The sequence below is a fragment of the Artemia sp. Qi Xiang Cuo genome, chromosome 15 (assembly GCF_049724085.1).
Source record: "Artemia sp. Qi Xiang Cuo chromosome 15, ASM4972408v1, whole genome shotgun sequence".
In the NCBI taxonomy this organism is placed as follows: domain Eukaryota; kingdom Metazoa; phylum Arthropoda; class Branchiopoda; order Anostraca; family Artemiidae; genus Artemia; species Artemia sp. Qi Xiang Cuo.
The window spans coordinates 35,112,111-35,127,174 of NC_142808.1; the positions used below are offsets into that span (position 1 = coordinate 35,112,111).

General features: G+C 35.5%; 1 protein-coding gene across 1 annotated transcript in view; it reads right to left on the bottom strand.

Moving 5' to 3' along the window:
- Nucleotides 1–14,594, bottom strand: part of LOC148943605 (venom protease-like) — a 35,939-nt gene extending 21,345 nt beyond the window's left edge. Inside the window, exons 1-4 of the mRNA XM_089101886.1 lie at nt 14,526–14,594; nt 10,590–10,754; nt 5,282–5,408; nt 2,998–3,260 (exon numbers count right to left, since the gene is read on the bottom strand). Coding sequence (XP_088958012.1) covers nt 2,998–3,260; nt 5,282–5,408; nt 10,590–10,754; nt 14,526–14,577 — 607 coding nt within the window. The 5' untranslated portion in view covers nt 14,578–14,594. The remainder of the gene's footprint in view (nt 1–2,997; nt 3,261–5,281; nt 5,409–10,589; nt 10,755–14,525) is intronic.
- Nucleotides 14,595–15,064: the final 470 nt, after the last annotated feature.

Genomic DNA, 15,064 nt, shown 5'->3' on the forward strand with positions numbered 1-15,064 from the left:
CTGATATTAGGTATTTATCAGTTTATAATTTGGAATGAATCCCCAAGAGAAAAAATGATTAATATCCAAAAGAGCAGCCAAATGCAATAAAAAAGCAGCAGTTCAGCCTTAGCCTGCATGACGTATATTCTATAAAGGAGCCAAAAAAAACTTTAAAATGTATTTTTGTTTAAGTTGTTATTAAAAACCAGTTTTTAATACAAGAAGGCTTTTTAGGAATCCAAAAGAGCAAAAAAAAACAAAAAACAATCAATATCAAAGTCACCCATTTCAATTGTTTTAAAGGTGATAGAACAGATATAGACAAAGAGCATTATGAAAAAATTAAGCTTCTAAGTTCAAAGTTATATTCAAAGTTTTGTATGCAGTAATGCTCGATAAAAAAAATACTAATTTTGATAATTATTTATGTTAAGAATACGTAGCTAATAGATAATTCAACTATTATGCAAGGGTTCTGAAACAACACAGCCAATTTGTTTCTACCAGATTTCTACTTCTCTTGATGAATAACGAAGCAGACCAGTTTACAGCCAGCGACTTGTGAATTTTTGAACTCATGAATAGGCTCGAATCTGCTGTAAATTTAAGCTGTGATTTGAGAAAGACTGATGAAAACATTAATGTTTGCGGTCAACATTGATCGCGGCGCGCCGCCAACATCTTACCAGTGGCGCGCCGCCGACATCTTACCAGCGGCGCGGCGTGGCGCGCTGTTATTGGCCCCACCGCTGCCGATCTTCCCTCATCGGCGTGGCGCCGGGGTCTAATTTAGGTCTTTGTTTTTCCACTGAAATACTGATATTTTCCTAAGAACTCAATAATTCCAACAGGTTATTATTCTAATTGTATGGCTAAATCTCGTAGCCGTCATCAGTAAAGTAAAAAAAAAAAAAAAACATATTTAAAATTCGACGCATTGATCGAACAAAAAAAGAAGTGACCCATTACTCTACCGATCACAGAACTGTGAGAAGTATCTACTGTGCTTATGAAAGAGCACCGAAGATTTTAAATTACTCAACTTCCAATTTTTCCCTGCTATGACTGTTCCTGGGAGGGTGTAAAAAGGGAGGATTTGAATAGATTGGGGTGGAGGAGGAGCATGCGTGGCTCTGTTGGCCTCTGGTGGCTTGGAGATACGGTTAGTTGTTAGTAGTAGTAGTTGATAGTTCGGAGGGTAACCAGTCCCCACACACCCTTTTTAGCTGTCCTCAATAAAGACATCCGATCAAAATTTTTAGACAGTCATTTTTTTCAGTTTAAAATTTAAAAGTGAAATAGCTGTGCTTCCGAGGATGACATGAGCTCCTAGAGAAAGGGTTGTAAGCAATGCAAGTTTCCAATCCTTTGCACATTGAATTTGTGGTTGTGAAAGAAGGGCTGGTTTGGTCCCAGATCGCCAAAACTGCTTAGGGTATTAAGAGGAAATTTTACAGAATTGGGGAGGGGATTATTGAGCAAAATGAAAACACAGTATGTGCATAATAATTGTTCAAAGGACGTATATTTAATGACTTGTAACGGCTTAGGGTATTGATTTGGAGCCTTTAGCGCATATTGAGGTGGAAGTGGGGAAATTATCGGAGGGCAACCAGCCCCTGTCCCACTCTTTTCAGATCTTCCTCCCCTAAGCATTGATTGAATGTTTGAAATAACCATTTTGTTCAATATAGTGAAGGGCCAGATAACTATTCCTCTGAGGATACCATGCCCTTCATAGCCCCTGGGGCAAGAGTTGTAAATTATGCAATTTTTCTATTGTTTACATACATGATAAATTATTGGGAAAGGGGGGAAATGTGATCCTGGGTGTGTCTAAAAACCGTAAGGTATTAAAATAAAAGTTCAGAGCGTGTTGAGGAAGATGCTGCAAAGTGATTAGATGGCACCCTTTCCACTGCTCACCCAATTCAGATTCTCACTTGACAACACCTAACAAAAGTCTGATATAGCTAGTTTTTCACAATATTCGAAAGATTCAATAACTATGCCTCCACGAATAAAATGACCCATCCCAGTCCACGGGGTAATCACTATATATTATACAATATGTCCATTGTTTATATTAAAATGATATATTAGGAGGAAAGGGAGGATTTTTGTTCCTTGGTGGGTTTGCTTAGGTCTGCTTAGGTCTAAATGGTAAAGGCTTAGGGAATATTGAGGGGAATGCTGCACTAAATAAAAAGACTCTATGAACATCCAGGTTATTAAAATGGCGTAGCTACTCAGCGGACACTTCGCTGGTTCACTCATGTTCTGCAGCTGCCTGCCGAAACTCCGGCTTAGATTCTTTATGACTTTGAACCAATCAGCAGCGGCAGGAAACATCCAAAAAGAAGATCCAAGTTACGGTTGAATGACAGTTTCGGGAAATTCCTGGACCAAGTGGACATTCCACTCTCAGATGCAGGAGCCTTTGCTGCTCACCACCCCATATGGAGAAGACTGACCACACTCTCAGTGCCACTGCGGCATGAGGATTAAGTAAGTGATTGTTAGCTCTAAAAAAAACTTAAAATTCATATGTTAGAAATATGGAAGCAATTTTTTGCACGCCAAGAAATAAAAGAAAGGAAAGTTTAAAACAAAAAATTAGTACTGAAAGAGCATTAACTATAAAAAGAAAGGAAAATTATACGAATATAGATTGACCAATAAATAGACAAAAACAAAAAAAAATTCAGCCTTTTCAAACGCGCAATTTAGTAAGGAAAAACATTAAGATACGTTTTTCGAAATTTGGCGAGTCTATGTAAGCGTCAATTGTCTTCTCGCAACACACAAATAAAAGAAAAAAGGGGGGAAAGGAAAAAAAACTGAAAACGAACTAAATTTTAATATCAAAGTAAGAACATATAAATAAATTGGTTTTTGTAACTTAAAAACCATTTATTGAACATTTTCATTTCACCCATGATCTTTATGCATATAAATTTGCGTTGTTTTTTTTATAAATAATAATACTATTTGAATGTCTATAAAGCTACTTACTAAACGATCTCCTGCCAAATCCAATAACTGTTGCTTTTGCCCCTGTCAAGTCAGTATTCACCCACTCAAGGGAGGAAGGTAGGCACGAAGGTCTCAATCTCTCACTAAAAAGGATCGTCCTCGAAAGTTGAACCAATGCAATGTCGTTGGTATGTGTTTTTTCTATATACTGAGGATGGATGAGTAGTCGTGACACGCCAACATCTATGTGCAAACCATCACTTATTGATGTGATATTATGCTCCTTTAGCCGCACTTTTATTCTAAAAATAATATAGTTAACATTTTTCAATCCAAAAAATTGATTTTCTAGAGCTTCAATCGTCAAGCTCTAAGTATGTGGTCTTTTAAATCCTAAGAACATTATTTAGTCCGTCGCTAAAACAGGAATCAAGATGTTCTACGGATGTACAAGTCTATATATTCACCATTTTAAGTAATTGTACAAAAATCATTTCTAAATCCCTCCTAAGACTTCACACGGAAATTGTTTATTCTCCTAAGTATTTGAACTTTGGAGTCACCGTGCATAAACAGAATTTCTTAACAAAAATATGCTTACATAATAAGAAGCACAATTTTTCCAAGGTCTCAAGTTAATGAAAACAAAATGAAGGATTTATGAAACTTAATAGGGGGCTGGATGGAGGAGCATACAAAAGGGGGGATGGTAAACATCTTAAGGTTCTTAGATCATAAAAATTATAATGTTACACTTTTTACACTTCCCAGCTTTTCTACTGAAAAAATGATACCAAAAGATGTGATTGTTGGTGCCAATAGTCCCTTATTGATGGCTATACTGAGACGAATCCAAAAAAAGTACTTAGATTAAATTAGTATCCTTTGTACAAGCCATTGAACATATCTTACGATATTGTGGTTGCCTGCTAGCCTTGGTAAAATAAGAAGGAGACACCAATACTATGCCTGGTAAAAATGATTTTTCTTGTTGTTCATGGGGGTTGGTAATTCTCCTGTTTAAGGTTTTCGATTTTCGTTAGTCCAGAGGGGAACTTTTCAATCAATCTACCACAATTTTTGATGGGTTTCAAGTTCTTTTTGAAATCCCAGTAAATTCGTTTTCAGAATATACTTTTACCATTGTATTCACTGAAATAATAGCCAATGTTCCTGAATAAGATTTAAATGGTTATTTTTCTCATAAGGTAGTTTTTTCCAGAACACTCGTTAGAACTTCCCGTTACTATGGGTCATGGATCGATCTTTACTAGTTTGCATTATTATTGCAACCATGTTCTTCTGAACAGAATCAGATCTGTATTTGACGTTAATACTTCCAAGGGCAAGAGTGTGTTTATAAGAATGTTACGATAAAAAATTAAAACTTTACCTGAACAAAAGATACTATCGTATAAATACAGAGAAATTACATGAGTGACACTAAAATACCGCTTATTACTATTGTAAAATACCATTTGCTACAAACTATTTTACCAAATATAATATACCATTTTCCTGGAAAGAACTTATTAATTTCATTACACTAAGAAAAAACGTCTTTTTTTCTATAAGTAGCTGTAAAGTCAAAAAGGTGAAATTCTTTTGTGAACTGGACAAATGTTGGTGTAAGTACTCCTAGAAAAATTTATTTATTGACCCTGTAGGAGCCCAACATTGTAATATTTCAGTTAGGACACTTTTAACTAAGATGGTGACAACTAGTAGCAGTGAACTTTAAGGCTTCTCTCGTAGAAGGTGAGAAATTAGATAGATTAAATTAGAACGAGGTTATTGAAAAACAAAATCAGCTTTTTATTGGAAAAATTACATGGATTATTCAGACGTGAGTTATGAAGTAGTTGATCAAAATCATTTACTTTACAATTGATAATTATCTTGTCAGTTTGATCTAAATTTTTGTATATATACCTCGATTCAAAACGTTTGATTTAGTACAAGACCTACTTATGTATCAGAAACCTTTCGTTTTAGGTTAATATTAGCTAACTTTCTTGGGAAAATTAACTGAAGCTTTTTATGAGTCTAATAAACCTGAGTTCATATGAGTTCCTGAATTCATATAAACCTGATAAATCTGAGTTCATACCAGGAAAATGGTATATTATCTTCGGAGACAATAGTTTAACTTTACAGCCATTATGCGAGCCATGCATAGGAGAAAACAGTAAATATTGTCGTTAGTCCTGGATCTGAAAACCTACCAGCGAAGTGAATTAGGTCTTTCGTGATGAATACTTTATGTGTTAATCTTTTGTATTTTTAAGGTTACCCTTTTCATATTTTTTTTTTTTAGGTTTACCTTTGAGGACCCCGGCTTCTCAAGCAGTGGGCTGCTGTAAGTACCCATCTGTTTGTCATGATTGTCCCTCCACAAATATATGCCATTGATCTGTGATCTAACAAGATAGCTAACCATGGCCAAGAACCTGTAGAAATTAAAACGGAAAAATTGTTAAATAAAATCTGGAAATACTTTTAAGGGATGTCACGTGTTCGTAGAAAGAGGGCTATAAAAGTAAGACAAAAATGGCAAAATTAGGTCCTTGATAAAGGACTGTAGATGCATTGTTTTCTTATAAGTTTTAAAATATATTCAGCTAATATAAGACAGCCTATAGAGTGACTTAAACACAACAATTATTGTAAGTAGTTTGTGAACTTTGAAATAATCTATGTTTTCAAAATTTTATTTTTGTGTATGCATAAGGTTTTCATAAATTAAATTGTTCAAGCGTGAACAGAGAAACTGTTCGAAGGTCAAAAATGACAAAAAGTTATCTGGGGATTAGTATAAATTTCTCGAGTAAAAATAGTGACTCATCCGATTTAAGAACTTTAAAAAGGTGATAATGCAAGGAATCGTTAAAATCAAAATAATTTAACTTATTGCCACTACTAAGAAAAGCTTTTATTGCGGGTAGCATAAAGAGTTTTCTATAACCTATAGTTAGGTAAACATAACAACATTTTTTTTCTACTTCTTAACTAACGCGTTCATTCTTCCTAGTTTATACACAGAAAAATAAAGAGAAAAAAAAGTTAAGTAAACTTTTTACGCCCACTTTTAAAAATGGAATCAAACACTTCCCATCAGCCACTCTTTCGTGGAAATTCATTTTTCATGTATTTTATAGCTACTTCTTAAAGCTTTCTTAAAGAACAACAATTTAGAAAGCAGTTTCTTTGAACAATCGTAGATACGTGATGGTAAGACAGCAAACCTTATTGATTATGTTATAGTAAACCGAAGACTGGCAGGATCAATACAAGATACTAGGGTATATAGGAGTGCTGTTATTGATGTTAAAAGTAAAGATCACCATCTAGTGATCCTTTATTTAAAGCTGAAATATCGGAAGGGTAATTACCTCCCGGGAAGTTATGACGTTGGTAGACTCCAGGATGAGAATTTGAGAGAAAATTTTCAGGAACAGTTGAACACTAAACTTAAGAGTTTAAAATTTGACAATGTGGAAGATGGTTGGAATATTTTTAGAAAAATATTTTGTGAAGTTGCTGAAGTAAGAAAGCTAGAACTGTAGCTAAGAATATTAGTGAAAAAGCTTTATGTTTATTAGAAAGGAGAAAGGACTTGTACAAGAATTATCTGAGTGATAGATCGCATGAAAACAAAAGAAATGTAAAGAAAGTGGAGAAAGCATTGGAATATGAGCTAAGGAGGTGTGAAGTGGAGGCCATGGATAAAATTGCCGAGGATTTAGAAGATGCAGCTAGACGGCATAACAGTAAAATACTGTTCTGGCACGTTAACAAATTGAGAGGTAGTAGTCAATCCGGACTTGTCCCAGTTAAAGAGAGGAATGGGGTGGCAATTAGCGACAAGGAAAAAGCTATAGCGAGATGGGCAGAACATTTTGAGAACTTGCTCAACCGAGATAGAGTTGCAGGAAAAAATATAGAGGAAAATGAAAAAGTTTGTGATCCCTTGGATGTAACGGAAGATTTGTCTTGTGGGGAGAAATTAGCAACAGTACTAAAAGGATTAAAGAATAATAAGGCTCCAGGTGCTGATAGGGTAGTAAATGAGTTTCTTAAATATGGTGGCTCTGAGGTTAGAAATAAGTTATTGAAGATTATGAATATGATTTTTGAAAAAGGGGAAGTACCAAAACGATTTTAGGAAAACCTTAATTAAGCCACTTTATAAGAAAGGTGATAAAAGTGAGTGTGGTAATTATCGAGGCATTAGTCTGGTCTCTGTAGGTAGCAAATTGCGTAGTAATATGAGACTTTTTAGACTGAGAGTTGCCGTAGACAAAGTTTTAAGAGAAGAGACGTGCGGTTTTAGAAAAGGTAGAGGATGTTTTGACCAAATTTTCAATCTTAGGTTAATAATTGATAAGTGCTTAAGTTTTCAAACACCTTTGGTCCTCAGTTTTATAGATTATGAGCAAGCGTTCGATTCTGTTGATAGAGGAGCTTTAGTAAAGGTTTTATCCTTGTATGGTATACCAGACAAATACATTAAAGTGATTAGTGCTATGTACGAGAATAACACTGCTGCGGTTAAGGTAGGAAATGAGGTTAGCAGCTGGTTTTGTATTAAGTCAGGAGTTAAGCAGGGTTGTGTTCTATCCCTCTTTGTATGGATTATTTTGATTGACAATGTTTTAAGGAACACAGGAAAGGCAATGGGAGACCACGGAATCAAATGGGGAGGAAAAAGTCTCCTGGACTTGGATTATGCTGATGATTTAAGCATCAAAAATGAAAATGTGAGCAAAATGAATGAAGTTTTATAGGTTTTGCGAGTTCAGGGTGCTAGAATTTGTCTGAAAATTAATGTTAGGAAGACTAAGTCACTAAGGCTAGGAATAAGTGAAGATGAAAAGGTGACGTTGGGTAAAGAAAAGATTGATCAGGTGAGCAGCTTCGCTTACCTTGGTAGTATTATTAGTAAAGATGGTGGGAGTATTGAAGATGTTAAAAATAGAATAGGCAAGGCTCAGGATGTTTTTTCACAGTTAAAAAAAGTCTTGAAGAATAGGAAGATAAGTCTGCAAACCAAGATTAGAATATTAGAAGCTACAGTCATGACAGTGGTCAAATTCGACACGGAAGCATGGGCGCTGAGAAAAGCGGATGAAATTTTGCTAGATGTTTTCTAGAGAAATTGCGTAAGGATTGTTTTTGGTTTCCGGCTGACTGACAGCATTTCAAACAATGGGCTATACGAAAAATGTGGTTCAATACCGCTTTCTAGGTTTATAATGAAAGAAAGGTTGAGGTGGTTAGGGCATGTTGTACGGATGAAGGATGACAGATTGGTGAAGATTGTTCTTTTCGACCAACCATCTAGGGCTAAACGGAAAGCAGGTCTTCTCCATCTGGGGTGGGAGGACGTTATAAAGAAAGATTTAAAGGAAATGGGAACTTCGTGGGCGGGTGTAAAAAGGGAGGCTTTGAATAGATTGGGATGGATGAGGAGCGTGCGTAACTGTGTTGGCCTCAGGCGGCTTGGCGCTGCGATGAGTTGTTAGTAGTAGTATATATATATATATATATATATATATATATATATATATATATATATATATATATATATATATATATATATATATATATATATATATATATATATATATATATATAAAAAGAGAAGTAGGGTATTTGATCCACTTGTCCTGTTAAAATCTGACTTTCAAATTCTTGTTGTATCTTGTCTTTTGATAGTCAAATTACTGTACATGTTGGCATTAGCCAACTTTAGAAACCATTTATAATAGTAAATAGAATTCCATTGATGCTTTGACTAAGCACCAATTACTTTTTTACTTTTTTTACTTTTTTTATTTACTTTTATTTAATTTTATTTAATTACTTTTAATTCTACTGATTCACTACAAGAAAAACTGCTTAGTATGTTATTGGTTATTCCAACCCTTGTGCCTAGGATTTGAAGTGACAGACACAGAGGGAAACGTAGAGTCGACAAACCAGATCGTCAGATAATCTGCGTTTTCTGGCTACGCAGCTTTTATTCTAATATAGCTTGGTCCTAAAAATACATTACCCTAATTATTATTTCCAAAAATTCAGAGAAACCCTAGGAGGAAGCAAAAATGCCGAAACTTCACTTTTTATTTTTCTGTGATAGACAGTTGGAAAGAAGTACGAGTATTATTTTTTTACTCATCTCTTAGACATTCATATTAGTAAACAAATACCTAAGTTGGTTAAATTTTGTCAAAAAGCAGCCAACAATTTTGATTTGTGCAATTAAGCATGCTTAAATAACCCTAGTTGTGATTTAGTTAGCTTCGAGTAAGGTTAGATCCTAACTTATAGAATCTTCCTTCAGTAGCTTAGGAAAAAATTTTAATCTTGTACTTCATTCATAAAAATCTATTACCTTTCCAAAACGGAAAGAAATTGTATTCTTTGTTTGTTGTTTCGGTAAGTTTTGTTGCATGATTTGATGTCCACTAGCGCTATTTGGCTTTATGGAACATGGCTAATACCCAAATTCATTTCAATTTAACGACAAGAAATATGTAATCAAGCACAAACTGGTATTCTTTATTTGTTTAAATTTTTCTTGTTACTTTTATGGATTGACAATTTATGCGAATTAATTATTCCACTGACTTTGATAAAGGTAATAGTCACAGACACACACTCAGGAGTTATGTCATGGAAGGGGTATTGGGAATTGGAGAAGAGAATAAATCATCAAAAAAAGAATCAAACTGCTAGGAAAGTTGAAAAGGTTCCTATATGCTAAAATGAGAGATTTCTTGAGGAAATTATATCCGAGTAAAGTCTTTCTAGTTCAGCAAATTTGGTTCAGATCCAACTATGGCTTTTGACATATATTCTCACGACCAGTATTTAAGACCATTCCTTCCGAGTGAGTCTTAAGTTCATCCGTGCATCAAGACATAAGAAAACCAAAAATCTTTGCTTTTATTGCTCACACGGCTTGGTTATAGCCTGGAATCTAATTCTCGGAGATCTGCAAATGATAATTTTTAGGAGCCTCCCTTTCCCTGCCCCCTTAGAGACTATGTCGGGCACAATTAGACCAGACTCCCAAAAAGCATGATTTAGGATACTAATCCTCAGTTTCCACTATGTTTAGCTTAGACCTGACGCGATACCTTCTGAAGGTTGTCATGATGACTGAAGTTCACGGTTCTCTTTCCTCCTTTCCTCGTAGGTTAGATCAGATGGGATTCTTCGAAATGAAAAACTATGATCCTCACTTTTGCTTTACAGTAATTAGAGTTCATATCCGAATTTCCAGTCTGACGACCCGTGGCGTGAGATTTATTCTATCTAGATTGTATTTTGATGTGAGTGATTTTGATGGGATTTCGATTTGTGATTTTGCTGTGAATGTCGGTCACATAGTTTGGACGTACTGGATGTTCTTTCAAATTAACCACCTTTTGAAACTAGAGGGCATTTAGTCTTTGCTTCTTTTTTCTAGTTTTAGTCATAAAATTTGCGTTATTTTTTAATTTTATCCTTAAACATTAAGGTTGCTTTAAAACAATCAAATTTAAATGCCGAAAATATGAAAGACATTTTTTTTAATATATTATTTGACGGGTATATAAAATGGTAGCTTAGCTTAGGCTTACCTAATGCCGCGTTCTTTCCTCCCACTATTCTAGTTGCCGTTCTACCAGGGATTCCACACCACCTAGAATTCAAGACTGATCCCTCCTTTCGGCTGTCTAAAGTTACTGGAAGTCCTTCAGGAGCAAAATCTTGAAACTCATTGTCAAAAACAACTTGTGCAGAAACTAAAAATTTACAATATATTTTAATCCGTATTTAAATCAAGCTAAAACCATAGCTAGAAGAGAGAAAAAACATTTTATAAAAATATAAACTTCTTGTTAATTATAAACCAAGGGTTTGTTGTTAATCCCTTTACATATCCCTTTTTCTTAAAAAAAAAATTCTAAACATCAAAGTGATATTTTGTTAACACTAAAGTTTCAGAGTTCTCGCATTTGGAAGTAGTCACGGTGGTAGTCACAAATAGTCTCATTTGAAGTCGCAATAGTCGCAGCAGTAGGCCATGAACGTTTTAAGTTAATACCATTATCCGTTTTTAAGATATTTCAGATACGCCTTTTTGATAATTTAGATGTGGATAGTTTCTTCTAATTTAGTTCAATCTTCCCCTCTACATTTCCAAAAATTTTGCCTAAATTTTCTTTGCCTTTCCGGGCCCACTCAGGATTAAGCAGCCCCCCCTTTACCAGTGATAAATCCTACATGTAAAAAATGTGTAGATTACATAATTTACAATACTGGCCGAGGGGGCTGTGGGGACATGACATCTCCAGAGGCATAGCTATTAGACGTTGTGACCATTATGAATAGCATCGATTTTTAATATTTCTATTACTGTCAAAGGGGGCATCTAAAGGGGCAAGAGGGGGATAGTTTGTCCTCCGTTCCTTTTTCAACATCCATTTCAACATGCCTTTAAAGTTTCAATTTAATACCCGTAGCTGTTCCTTGGATAATTTTGCTGTGTCCTTATGACAATCCTTCAGCCCATAGTGGGTTTTTATTTCATTTGGCACCCCACTCAACATTTTCTAAAGAATTTTTTTAATACTCCTAGTCTTTTTGGAGACACAGGATAAAACTTGCCCCCTCTTCCCAATAACCAGCCTCGTTTATAAACAATGAGCAACTTATATAACTTACAACACTTGCCACAGGGGCTTTTGGGGGGTTATCTCATCCCCAGAGGTATAGGTATAGGATTTTGACTGTTTTCAGCCAGATGGCTATTCCAAAATTTTGATCAGATATCTTTGGAAGATGGGCAGCTTAATAAGGAATGGTAGGGGGACTGGCTGCCTTTCTACCACTTTTCAACATCCTCCTCAACATGCCCTGAAAGTTTAAACTTAATACCCTCAGCTGTTCGTGAGGTATTACTGATAAACCATTTTGATACACTGGATACACATTTGTTTATTTAGTTTAATATGTCTCTCATTATTCCTCGAAGTTTCACCTTAATACCCTTAGCCTTTTCAAACAAACCTAGAATCAAACATCCGCCCTTTTTGTGATAAATCCTACCTGTAAGAAAAAGGCAAATTGTATAATTTAAAATCTTTGTCCCGGGGACTGGGAAGGGGCATCGCATCCCCGGAGGCAAAGTAACAAGACCTTTTGACCGTTTAGAGCCTAATTGTCTTTCAGAATTATGATCAGTGATGAAGGAAGGTAGTATCTAAAAAGAGCAAGGGGGCTGGTTGCCCTCTGGTAACTCTTCAATATCCCCCTCAATATCCCCTATAAATTTTCAACTTAATACCCTCGGCCGCTTCTTACATATTGATAGTATGTCCATCCTACAGACAGCTTGCAGATAGTGTGATTTATTGTGTTCGGCATCCCTCTCCATGGCCAAGGCTGAGGGGCTGGGGTATCTCATCCTCATAGGCATAGTCATTTGAACTTTAGACTACTTTGAAGAAGATGTTCATTTCAAAGTTTTGAATGAAAATTTTCGGAGGAAGGGCAACTAAAAAGGGTAGGGAATGATAGTGGAAGCCCTTCAACCCCTTTTGAACATCTCCTTCAATATATCCTGAAAGTTTCAACTTAATATCCTTAGCTGTTCTTAAAATATTTCAAAGCCTCCCTTTTTGACAAACTGGATAAAGATAGTTCCTATTGATTTAGTATAAAATGCCTCTCCAAATTCTCCAAAAGTTTCACCTTAACGCCCATTAGCCGTTACAGATACACCCAGAATCAAACATTTTCCATTTTCCTAACGATAAATCCTACAAGAAAACAATAGACAAATTGTATAGTTTACAATCCTTGCTCCGGGGCTATGGGGAGAGTGGTATCCCTGGAAGTATAGCTATTAAAGCTTATAACTAGTTGGAAGAAAATGACGATTTAAAAATTTTGATCAGTGTTTAGCAGAGGGGCAAAAATAAAATGCAAAGAAATTGCCCTCCAATATCTCTTTAAGATCTTCTCAACATATCTTGAAAGTTTCAACTGAATACAGCCGTTCTTTAGATATTATGATACTCCCTTTTTATAACCAGGAACCCTAAATTGTGGTTCAATTGTGTTTGACATCCTCCTCAAGATTTCCTTAAAGTTTCACCTTAATACCCTTAGCCTTTTTGGAGACCCAGGATCGAAAATACCCTTTTTTTAATAAGAATCCTTAAAGGCTATGCTAACAATGGGCAACCTGCATAACTTATAGCCCTTGCCTCGGAGGCCGGGGACATCAACTCCGGAGACACAATTATCTGACCTTTGGCTAAAATAATTGAAGGGCTGAACAAAATGGCTATCTCACAATTATGATCTGATGCATTAGGGAAGAAAGAACGAAGGAGGGGGAAGCCTAGTTTCCCTCCGATCCCTGTTGGCCATTAAAAAGAGAATTAGAACTTTTGATAATAAATCAAATGAAGTTCCTCCATAGTTTATACAACAACCCCTTCCATAAATACATTATATGTTAACAGTGAGCTACTTACATAGCTTATAGCAATTGCCCCATGGGTTCTGGGGGCTTGACCTTTGGACTATCATACATAGAATGGGTATCTCAAAATTTAGATCGATTACATTGGGGGAAAAAAGCGTGGGGGCTGGTAGCCTTCCAATCAATTTCAAATCTTAAAAAGAACACTAAAGCTTCTGACTTCCAATCGAATGAGCCCCTTTCAAAGTTTATGCGACCACACTCTTCCATACGAAATGCCTCTGGGAAAGAAGAATAAAAAAAAATGAATAATAAACATATAATGATACAGTCAAGCCTTTTGGCTTTTTACGGTAGGCAATGCTATGGCATTGTCTCTGGTTTTACCGTAACATTCATATCAAAGGACTAGGTAAACTTTGGTGCTTGGGGGGAAACCATTTCTGCGCCCCTCTCCCCCCCAATCCCCTAACGATGAAAGATGCTGTCTTTCATTAAACATATCTAATTTTTTTTTCAGTAGATCCTGCGTCCACAGACACGGGTACCCCCTTGCACTATTAGCTATCATGCCACTGCTGATGTTACCTACTGTCGCTGAATTTTATTTACTATATGTCTTGGCAGTGCACGATCACAAAACAACTGTTTTACCATGAGTTTTCTTCAAAATATATTCTTTAATATATAATTCGATTGGAAATTCTCTATCACCGCGTTTTCCCCACGGAAAAAAAACTATTAAAATCTCTCTTATTACCCTAAATAATGTAAAATTTCCCTTTTTTCTCTGTGTCTACTAACTTGTACGTCTTGTCTTAGAAAAATCGATTTGTGTGCCCAAGGCCTTATCTAGGGGGGGGGGTCCGACCCCCCCCCTAAAAAAAATTTGTTGGGCTCTTAAAAACCTAACAAAAATGCATATAACCAAGTTTCTGATACGGTTTTGACGTTGTTTTTGTAACACCCCCCCCCCCCCCGAACAAAAATCTCAGATACGGCCTTGTGTGTGCCCCATTGCCTTACCCCGTACTATCATGTCTTGCAAACAAAAATGTCGAACAATGAATTAGAAATTTACCTAACAGTTGCTTAAGAGGCAGAACTAATAGAAATATAGCTAAATCCTTCATAACTTCTTGTTTTAAATATCAAGTATTAGCTTTTCCATATCTAAAGAAATACTAAATGTTTTAATAATCAATTTTAATATTCTCAAACTTTTTGGCATAAGAAGATATTGAGTTTAATAAACTGTTTAATCTTTTTAAATCATGCTCAAGAGCCTGTGACAAAAACCAATGAAGCATAATTTCAATGATAAATGCAATAACCTTTTATCTTATCTACGAAGCAATCGCTCTATTCAGTATATTTGAAGCAGCACCCACAATTACCAATTAATTTGAGTTTACAGATAAGTCAGGGGATTCATTTCAAAAAAGCTTATCTGTGATGTCATCCACTTTTGTTTCATGTTTTTTTTTCTTGCATTTTATTAAGCTCTTTTTAAACCTTTGAGTTATATAATTAGTAAACAAAAACAAAATGACTTTTCACCTAGTTTTCCTTCGAAACCGATTTTCAAAACGCATTCCTTCAAAAACACTTTTTACTGGT